The 11,073-nt window shown below is 46.4% G+C and overlaps 2 protein-coding genes across 2 annotated transcripts; both read right to left on the bottom strand.

Annotated features, from left to right (window-relative positions):
* Window positions 1-1,890: 1,890 nt before the first annotated feature.
* Window positions 1,891-5,079, bottom strand: LOC120713391 (putative pentatricopeptide repeat-containing protein At3g25970). The gene is made up of 2 exons (XM_039999369.1): window positions 5,074-5,079; window positions 1,891-4,456 (listed from the first exon to the last, which is right to left on the bottom strand). Exons 1-2 carry the CDS (start codon window positions 5,077-5,079, stop codon window positions 2,249-2,251), a joined length of 2,214 nt encoding a protein of 737 aa, XP_039855303.1. The 3' UTR covers window positions 1,891-2,248.
* Window positions 5,080-7,613: 2,534 nt separating this feature from the next.
* On the bottom strand, window positions 7,614-9,234 carry LOC120713629. The gene has a single exon (XM_039999556.1). The coding sequence runs from the start codon at window positions 9,092-9,094 to the stop codon at window positions 7,850-7,852; it is 1,245 nt and encodes a 414-aa protein (XP_039855490.1). The 5' UTR covers window positions 9,095-9,234; the 3' UTR covers window positions 7,614-7,849.
* Between the last annotated feature and the right edge of the window lie 1,839 nt (window positions 9,235-11,073).

Raw genomic sequence — 11,073 nt, 5'->3', positions numbered from 1 at the left:
TCATGCACATCTTGATCTGATTGTATGACCTATTTTCTTTATTGGATCCGGTTTTTGACTTTGCAATATATGCGGTACAAGTATGCGTCCTCTTCATTCCCAACCCTAAGCTCCACAAAAAGCCTTATTAGAAATAGGAAAGACAGAGGCGATCTAATGCTTTGGTAAGGAATTATACACATTGAGCGATCTGAGAGAGTCATTTGAGGAGCAAAGTTTTATTCTGATTTTAATTTTTTTCAAAAAAAAACCCAAGTTATTTAGCAGAAGAAGTAAAGTTGGTTTGACTCTTCACATTGGCTTAAATTGTTATACATATCATGGAGAGGATTATCGGCTATAAAAGAGCAACATCAGAAAAGCCGAAGTCTCCTATCCATGAAATGATTGAGCAGATTGAGGCACTGGATTTATAGAGTTTCGAAGCATGAGCCATTCCTACTTCGAAACTGGCGGGCCTGTGTTGACACCGGATTTTGACAAATCCGATGTATAATGAATTATGAAACAATTAGCTCTTTGGGTCAATGTGTAAGTTGACAGTCAACAGCAGTTGCCGATGAAGTCGTGACGACGATCGGAGGGAAAGGCTAATAGGAGCTCGCATGCGAGAGTGTTGAGGTCACGTGGGAAGAAAAAAGAAAGCAAACGTGGCCGGATTGTTTTATTAATGATAGAAGACATGGAGGCCGGTGAGTCTGTAGAATAAAGAAGTTACATGATGGATCAGCATGTGCGTGCAAAGAAGTTGAAGTAAACGGAGATACATGGGTACTGCATATGTCATGGAGATTATGTGCATGCGTGCATACATTGGAGAATTATTAGCGTGCCAGCAAGCCTGACGTCATGAAGAAGACCCCTATGTGGAAAGGAGGAGTCCAGCATTAATCGTGCATGCGGATTAATCGTTCCGTGAACGTGGCGGAGGAAGCTTAATTAGCAAGGATTCTACGTAATAGAAGTTAGAGTCCATTTATCTTAGGATTTCCTTTTAATTTAGATTTTGCTTGTCAGGCAAGTTAGTTCATGTTATAAATATGTACCCCATCCATTGTAAAAGATTTATCACACGATCAACAAACAAATTCTACTTTTTACCTGCAATTTACTTTTCGGCGACTTCGCCACTTTTCTTTTCTTTTCTTTTCGGCGAGTTCTTTCGAGTTGATCAAGGACGCATCACATTCGAGCGACTTGATCTGCTGGTAAGTTTTCGTTTACCGAATAAATCTGAGCTTTAGCTTCCGGGCGCATCGCTGTGACTTCGTTCAGATCTATTCAAAAGTTATCGAGTTTATCTAGGCTTTGACTTCCGGGCGTATCGCTGTCGTCTCGTCTAGATTTATTCACCAATTATCGATATCGGCTAGATTTGTAGGTTTTTCTACGCTTTTTGGCCATTATCACACCTAAAAACATATTAGATCAGCTTTAGGTTTTGCAGTAACACTTTTGTTATCTCAAGAGCCGGTTTAGATCTGTTTTTAGTTTATATCATCTGAGTTACACATTCGTAGCTTAGATTTTGTTACACACATAATCGGCTACTTAAAGCCGGTTTTGTCGTCTAGTGCATCGGCTGATCCTGCCGACGCACTCGTTTATTACACGCTTGCATTTAAATATTCTTTTGTCGTGTATTGTATCGACAAAGCTTTGCCGATACGCCTATCTGAGGGATAATCGGAACTCCAGCCGATACACCTTCGAATTTAATGTTTACTCTGTCTCCGTGTCAATCAACAGGTCAGATTGACTGGCACGCTTGGTCTACTTTCCGTGCTTGGTGAACACTTGCCCTTGGATTCCAGTGTGTTGATTTTTTGCGTCAACATATAGTTTTAGTAGCTTTGCTACCCAGTATCAAGAGCCAAGAGAAACAATGGATAATGAAACGTACACAACTAAAATTAGACTCAGGGTTCAAAACCTGTTAATGGAGGCGGATAATCCTTCCATCGTCAAGCTGATGGGAACACAAGATGGCGCTCGGTTTGTCATATCGAGCATTTAGCATGATGTTCAAGGGCTTTGTGGGAGTTTTATTTCTGTCTTTTGCTCATGTAAATAGGGAGCACAATTTGGCAGCACATGTTTGTACCAAACTAGCCTCTTCTGATGACGTTTATGCTGCTCGGATGAGCTACGTTCCTCTTTGATTGGCAGACGTGATCATCAACAATTGTACTCCAACTTCTGAGTAATATAAGCTCTTGTTATTGCCCTCGGAGAAAAAAGTTGTTGATCATGTATCACTGGGTACTGTCACGAGAATCTCATCATCTTCAGAAGAACAAAGCCTCTGTGCCACTCGAAACAACATTCTTAACATCTCATATATTTCATCCATCCTTGGGTGTGACCTATCCTCTGCATTGAAAGAATGCACCTCATTTTTCACCTCAATCCAGCTCCATCCAGGAACTTTGCTTAATCCCCTATTCTTCATTACCTTCTGAACTGTTGCCCTGTCACTCCACATACCAAGACCAGAAAACATGCTGGAGAGAAGAACAAAGGTGGAGTGCTGTCGAGGTTCTTCCACAAGTAAATAGCTTGCCACATCGCTTGCTAGTTCCATATTCCCATGGATCTTGCAAGCACCTAAAAGGGTCATCCAAACCATGGCATCTGGTCGAAATGGCATAGAATCAATAAGCTCTTTTGCTTTGTCAAGCTGCCCAGCCCTCCCATAGAGGTCAACACCACATGCATAGTGCTCCATTCGAAGAGGAATTCCATACCTAGTTTCCATCGTATTGAGAATTTTTGACCCTTCATCGACAAGACCGGCATGGCTGTAGGCGGTAATCAGGCCAACAAAGGTAACATGATCCAGAGGAACCCGAAGTTCCAGCATTTCAATGAAGAGGTTGGTCACAATCTGTGCCTGTCCATGTTGTGCATAACCAAACATGATAGAATTCCAGGGAACTGAGATACTCTTATCTGCCTCTTCAAAAGACTTTCTTGCATCACCAAGCATTCCACTCTTAGCATACATGAAGATCAGTGAGCTTGAAACAAAGTCATTGGAAGAAAAACCAGATTGAATGACTAAACTGTGTATTTGTCTACCTAGCTGAAGTACAGCAAGGTCTGAGCAGGACCGCAGAGCAGCAGAGAATGCAAACTCGTCTGTTCTAATATTCTCTGACTGCATGCATCTGAAGAATCTCAAAGCATCAGCACTCAAACCATGCTGTGAATATCCAGTTAACATAGAGTTCCAGGAGACTGCGTCCTTAAGCACCAGTGAATTAAAGCACTTAAATGCATCTTCCATCATACAGTTCTCAGTGAACCTAGTGTACATGGAAATCAGAGCATTGCAAACATGTGTGACTCCTTCCAACCCAATCTTCATTACCAAACTATGTATTCCCCTCCCTCGGTGATCGCCACGCCAATGCTCTGAACAAACACTTATGATACTTGTGAAGCTATACATGTCAGGCCGGATTCCACTCTCTTGCATCATCCTGACAAAGAATCTCATTGCCTCTTCATTCATCCCATGGTAAGCATAGGCTCCAAGCATAGAATTCCATGATATCAAATCCTTACTCTCAATTCCATCAAAGACCCTTCTAGAGTCTGCAAGGGCCCCACACTGCGAGTACGCAGTGATTGCTGCATTCGACACAACCAAACCCAACGCTGATCCATACTTCACAATCTTCCCGTGCAACTCTTGCATCAAGAAACACCAGCTCGGACCTTCAACTGCAACAAGCAAAGCGGCGAATGTTGCTTCATCTGGGGCCAGCCCCTCCCTCTCCATCTCAAGAAACAGATCCACCGCTTGTACCAGATCCCCAGACTCCGCGTACCCCGCAATGAGCGCGTTCCAAGAAACGTTATTCCGCGCCGGCATTACGTCGAACACGCGGCGAGCATCACGCAAGCGGCCACATTTCGCGTATACATCGACCAACGCGCTAGCGGGGATGACGTTGTCGGCGAGGCCAGACTTGACCGCGAAAGACTGCAGCTGGGCGCCGAGCGCGGGGCAGCGCGCGGCGGCGGCGGAGCGGAGCGCGGAGCCGAGGGCGAAGGTGCTGGCAGCAAGGCCCCGGGCGTGCATGGCCCGGAGCAGGCGCCATGCGTCCGGGTGCGCGCCGGCGGTGACGTGCGCGGCGAGGAGGGAGTTCCAGGAGACCGCGTCGGGGCGCGGGATCTCGTCGAACACCCGGCGCGCGGCGGCGAGGACGGAGCTGTAGCCGGACCCGGGAGGGGAGGCGGCGGAGTAGGCGATGAGGAGCTGGTTCCAGGGCGTCGGGGAGGAGACGCCGGACTTGAGGAGGGCGGCGTGGGACCTGGCGGCGGCGAGGGCGAGGTTTTGGTGGTGGCGGCGGCGCATGCGCAGCGGCGGCGGTAACTGCGACGCGTGCGCGGGCAATTGCAGAGCGCCGCCGAGTCCTGGGGGGAGAGGTTGAACTCCATAATTTGTCTTGAACGATTAACTCCATAATTTGTCTTTGGCACATTGCCAAGCTACTAAAAAAATTTGAAAGTGCGAAATCCATGTCGTGTAAACTGGCCAGAAATGGAGAAACTGTATTTCTCCTGACCTTGGCGTCGTTAGTTTCGCAAATCTCGGGTACAAGCGGATGCTGCTGCAAAATTTGCAGGGTCCGAAATTCCGTTATTTGCAGATGCTGTTGGAATACTTGCGCAGCGTGAAGTAGATGAATCGGTTATGGCGCAGCAAACACATGTTGCACAGTTCTGGGGAAAAGCATCAAGCCTTGTTACAGCAATGGCAAAGCCAAAGAAATACCCAATCAGGCGCCGAGAGATGAGCCTCTACATAGCATTCTTGAACCTTACATTCATTCTTACTGCATCAATCACGCTGACTCAAGTGATGATACAAGAAATTCAACAGAGCGCTCGCAACAGAACGGCACTGGAATCACACTAACTATACAGCACCTTGTGACTCCATCGGCTTGCGATCACCCAACAATTCGACACGTTTTACGGTTGGAGATGGAATCCACTTCCGTTATATGAAGCCGAACGACTGGCAAACGCACCTCCAGAAAGTTGGCGCCAAAAACGGACCAGCATGCCAGGCTCAAAAGATGTGCCGTCACTGAAAGAACTCCATAATCATAATGGATCAAATCTCTGCAGACGATCACAAACTTGCTTTACGAACATGTAAACCAGGCCAGATCATCGCCAGCAAAGGAGGAACAGCCAGCCAAACTAAAACTACACACATCATACCAGTTTGTTGGTTGGCTTTCCTTATCAAATACTACGGCCCTCTTTGGGAGACCTCCGGCTCTGGCTTCTTCACCACCGTGGAGGGCAAAGAGGAAAGCGATGCGGAGGAGCTACTGGGAGGTGGGGGTGCGAGGTAGGGCCAGCGATGGGAGGACGACGACTGGCGGTGAGGAGCGCGAGGTGATCGGCGGCTGCGGGAGCACGGCAGGACATTGCCGGCTGCAGTGGAGTCTGAGGTGGGGGTGGGGGCAGAGGCGGCCGATGGCAGAAGCTTGCTGCAGGCTGGAGGTGGCCGGGACTCGAGCAAGAGGCAAGTAGGCGCACGGGAGGATGAAAGAAGCGAGAAGAAGCGATAAGGAGGAAAGAGATGGAAGGAAAGAAAAATAAAAGGAGAAGGAAAAAGAGAAAATATAAAAGTAGGATATTATGGTTATTTGACTTTTTTATGTATATTAAACTAGAAGAAGTTGTTTTGTCCAATGTTTTTCAAAATAACTTCAGCTTCATCAGAGAAGCTGCTCCAGAGCCAAAGCTAGAGCTACTTTTGGAGGAGACGCAACCTTTGCCACACGGGCTCTACATCTGCAAGAGAAACACAAAATCTAAATGTGATTTCTTTGCATGGTTACTTCTCAGCAAAATTCTGCAAATAAACTAAAAATTAACTGGGAGTGCAATCTGAATTGTAACCTCTATTATGCAGAACTTGAAGCACCCAACTTTTTCATGGAACACAATTTCTGAAGAGCCTGAGAACGTTTGGAAAAATGTGACAATCCACAAACATGCCAGAAGGGGTCTCTGACAAGGTTAAAAAAAATGCAGCAGTTCACAAACATGCCAGAACCTTTCTTGGAGAAGGTTTGAAAAATGGAACAACTCACAAACATGCCAGAAGCTGTCTTCAAGAAGGTTCAAAAGAATATAACAATTCACAAACATGCCATGCCAAAACACCCCATCATCATGTCTCAACAATTGGTTTGATTAGTGTATCAGGCTGACAAACAATAGTTCAGGGAAAAGGTTGCTATGGCAATGGAAAGAAACAGAAGAGGTTTTCAAATGCAAGAGCTGCCTCACCTTCAAGTCACTCAACTTAGCACAGTACATTTTGACCCTTTCAGGAAATAAAAATAAAAAAAATGACTCCTTGCGAAAACAATATAGTTTGGATCCCTCTAGTCAGTGCCAGCTTCATGGGCACCGAATATGAACATGTCGATGCCAAAGTAACAATATATACACCAATGGATCCAATACCATAGTTTCTTTTGGAGAAAAGACATAATGGGTAATCATAATAGTGTTCGGCTGATCTAGTAAATAGTGTTCGGCTGGCAGAATGAATAGTATTATGTGAGAGGAGATAAGCCAAGACAAGCCGAGACAAGCCGAAATTGGACAAGCCGAACAGCCCCAATTGTCATATGCCAAAAAGTAGGGGGGGGGGGCATATTGTGGTTGAGGTTCTAAGCTAGCGGAGGGGGCAAATAATATTACTGTGGTGAGGTGATGGGTAATGAATAGACAACGTGGGGATGGTGGAATGTGAATATATAATCCCTCGGTCCATCAGCCTATGCTGATTTCTGGTAGGCTTGCAATGAGGGATGGTGTGGACAAAATGAGTAAGGCAAAGAAGAGGAGAAAAGGGGCATAATACTCAATGGAGACAATGGCATCAGCATGTCCACAAAGATTTAGCATGCCTTCTGTCGGGGAAGGACAGTGAATCAATAGTCATCCTCATTTTACCCAACCATGATAAACAACAAAGTGACCATAAGCAGAAATTATACCTTGAGCTTATATGTATAACAGGTGGAAAGCTGGACAGGAGAAAACAACTAAATTTCCTTTAAACAAAAGAAAATCATTAATATATGAAAAATAGTAGGCATAAATCTTCAAATATGAGGTAATAAGCCTTTTCTGGCATACAAGAAAGCACAGTGAAGCACAATCATCAGGAGGCACAGCGCCAGTTCTAGGGCATGCTCCAGGTCCCCAGGATGACCAAGCCCTTGGTGTGAACTCCAAGAAGCTGAGTTCTACTTCTACCTTGGTAATCAGGCAGCTTGCAAAAGTATAGCAGCAAAAACTATTCAGCATCAATGCATGAGTACTAGATCTGTGGTTCTGGAGTTGAAACTCCAAACAGTACTGTAGCAATTGCTATTGAAATAATGCTGTTCAGTTATAAGGTATAAGATGCTGCATTGGATCTTATAACTTATTTAGCCTTTGCCGATTAACATGAGCACTTCAGTTTTTGTTCTCCATCTTTACAGGCTGCTTGATTTTGTAGCTATCTAGTTATTATTTGATAATTAATATTGATGTATTTTTTTAATATGTTACAAGTCTACTAACTCAAAGCATAATCTCTTTAGGCTTGAAATGCTTAGTCGTTTACAGAAAGAACGCACAGAAAACAAAAAACATCAAAAGGGATGCAATAAATCAATATTAAATGACAGTTAACAGAAACATAAGTAATTTGTCAACTCCAGTACTGAGCATGAAACCAAGACCAATCGAATAATTGAGGACAAGGAGAAGACAGTGTCTTTGTACCCAGGTAGAGCAAGGCAGAATCATCCTGCTAATTCACAGCACAGCTTGTCCTGGCTCCATAAGCTTCTAGTACTTGAGGTATCACTTCCTGGTATTTATTGACATACCTCTCCACAAATTTCTTCTCCGAAATAGTCAGATGGCCCATCCTTATTCCCTTCTTGAGGACGCCCTTGGACACCAGAATGTCCAGCACCTTGTACCTCGGCAGCAAGCGCTTCTCGTAGCTGAAGGAAAGAACAGTCGGGGATGATGACACGTACTCAGGGTCCCAGCCAAGCTTCTCAGAGAGGAAGCGCATGAGCTGCCTGACCTTGTCGTCGGACACTGACATGCAGTAGGGGTGCTTGGTGAATGCCCGCCTGATCTGCTCCTCAGTCCACCCCAGGCTGAGGTAATTCTCCATCCTGCGGTCCCATTTCGACTGGTAGATTTTGGCGAACACCCCAAAGGCGTAGGGGAATATGCCAGAGTCCGGGCTCACCCCAAAGTCCTTCATGGCAGCCAAGCCCTCGTCAAAGCGGGTGGACCTGTGCACGAGCGCCTTGGGGTGTGTGACAACGAGCTTGACGAGGACCTCCTCCGTGACGCCGTGGTCGCGGAGCGCCTGGAGCTTGGGGAGCAGCATGACCTCGAGGTTATCATAGATGAGCTCGATGGACTGCTTGACGGCGGCGAGCACGTTTTCGTCGGAGCCGAGGAGGTCCCTGAGGAGGCGTTGGTTGGGGCGGAGGCGGCCGTCGAGCCCCGCGGTGAGGAAGCGGTTGGGGCTGGCGAGGACGAAGCGGCGGACCTCGGCGGGCGAGAGGCCGAGCTCGTGGAGGTAGAAGTCGAACCTGGCGCCGATGGTGGTCGAGGCGAGGAGGGCGGGGAAGGCGGCGACGAGGCGCGCGATGGAGGCGGGGGGCATGCCGAGGGTGTCGCGGAGGAGCGCGAGCACGGCGTGCGCGTTCTTGGTGGAGCGGAGGCGCACGCGCTCGGCGGCCTTGGCGGCGTCGGCCTCCGCGAGGCCGCACGAGTGGCGGAGGAAGTGGACCGTGAGGGAGGCCGGGTCGCGTCCCCTTGCCCCGCGCCTCGCGGAGGTGGCGCCGCCGGCTTCCGCGAGGTCGGAGGGGGCGCGGGAGGCCGGGGCCCCGCCGCCTATGAGGCGTTCGACGAAATGCCCGAAAGGTGAGGAGACGGCGGCGGCTGCATCAGTCCGGCCCTCATGCGAGACGCGGCCGAGGAGCTGCCCGAGGAAGGCGCGGGCCTCGGGGAGGCGCCGGCGAAGCATCTGGTGGCAGCGGGTCGGAGGAGGAGGGGTGGTTTGGCCGGTCCTGTGCTCGCCTCCTCGCCCCCTCGCTCCGGCGGCGCGAAGTGGAGTCGCGTCGCGGGTGGTGGGGATTGGATCTTGGCGTGCGGCAGGGAGGCGGCGCGGTGCCTCCTATTCATCTTCTGGAAGATGTGGATGCTACGTAACAAACAGCCCACCACGGCCCATGATGGCTCCGCCCCATCGCCCCGCCAACTATTCAAAGTATGTGTTTTGAATCCTATAGCATGCATGCAGGTAGACCGTGTCCCCAGGGTTTTAAAATCCGAGCGGTGACCGGTAACCGCCGGCCTCCGGTTCCGGTATACCGGTCCGGTTTGGTCGGTTATCGGTCGGAACCGGATAAATTCAAATTTAAATTCAAACTTCCCAGTTCAACCAGTTCGTACCGGTATACCGGCCGGTTTGGCCGGTATACCGGCCTGTTTGGCTGGTAACCGGTCAAATTCAATTTTTTTCTTTTTTGGTTTAAATTCAAATGCTCGCAAAGTATACTAAATAAATATTTGTATAACATATTTTAGTCTAAACGAACCCTCCAACCCTCTTTTTTACTACTTTTACATTGTATTTGTATACTTTTGTATGCATGCTTTTTTTGTTTAACTTCAAATCCCAGCAAACTATAGTAAATGAACGATTTTTTGAGAAAATTTAACACCATTAGATTAGTCGCATCTTGAAGTATTTTTAGAAATTTTTTGAGAATTTTTCATTTTTTTGAATTCAAATTTAAATTTTGAATTTGGACCTGTTTCATACCGGACCAATCCGGAACCGGTCCGGACCGGTTTGACCGGTCAAACCGGACCGGTTACTGACGGTTTGGTGAACCCTGGTCGTAACCAGTTTGTGCGGATGAGGGCCAGGACAAAGGTAGGTAATCTATGTTAGTATTTTGTTTTCTTCTTAAAATAGTATATTCAACATTTATTTAAACTTAGTTCAACAATTCCAATAAAGTGGTTCAACATTTTATGTAAAATGCTGAAATAGTACATAGAAAATGTTGAGTTCGTATATTCAAAATGTTGTTTTTAAAAAGTAATAAAATATATTCATATTGGATCTTATTTTGTTGTATAAAATCTATATAAGTTCATGATTCAAACGGAATTCAAAACGCATTTATAGTTTGGAAGAAAAATAAGATCAAAGTTTCCGGTTCAAAAGAAATCCATCGAGCAACCCTTCAGCAACAGTCATTCATTCAGGTGGCGACACCTGTTTGCTCCTCTTCCGCAAATCAGATATGCGCTGAACTAGCTTTCCCACGAGCTTTAATCTCATCCATTAGTTCTTTCCGTACGGATCTCAAACATTAAAAAATAGATAACAAATATTCTTAGGAATCGCCGTTCCAAAAGGCATGTCCGGCGGCCTTGACGTGCTGAGAACCGGGCCCGCCAAGGGCGAAATATTTGTTGGGCTTTCGTACCAAGCCCTGTTCACTTTCCTGGCCCAGCTACGGAAAAGGCCCAAATGAACTGGCTTCTCCGTCATGCCGGTAGGTAAGTTTCCAAATCCTTATTTGCGAAATACAGCTCGAACGAGATATTTATATATATATATGCACGCACACTCATCTACGGAAAACGCAAATTCTTTTTTTGAAAATAACAGTTTAATAAATGGCTTGGTTATTCTGAAAACTTAAGAGTAGATACGAGTAAGGTGTATAATTTTGATTTGCCATTAAGTATAGTTGACCGTCAACATATGCAGCTTAAAAAGTCCCTGTTTGGTTCCCTTAACATATCATAGCACACGATTCCCGAAAAAAGAATCTCGCATACATGGAGTACTAAACGAAGTTTATTTGCAAAACTTTTTCACGGATGGATGTATCTTTCCACGACGAATCTAATGACAGTAATTAATCGATGATTGGCTACAGTGATGCTACAGAGCTATAGAGTTAGTTTTACAAATTAACTTTA

The sequence above is a fragment of the Panicum virgatum genome, chromosome 6K (assembly GCF_016808335.1).
Source record: "Panicum virgatum strain AP13 chromosome 6K, P.virgatum_v5, whole genome shotgun sequence".
Classification (NCBI taxonomy): Eukaryota; Viridiplantae; Streptophyta; class Magnoliopsida; order Poales; family Poaceae; genus Panicum; species Panicum virgatum.
This window is presented reverse-complemented; position numbering and strand designations above follow the sequence as displayed.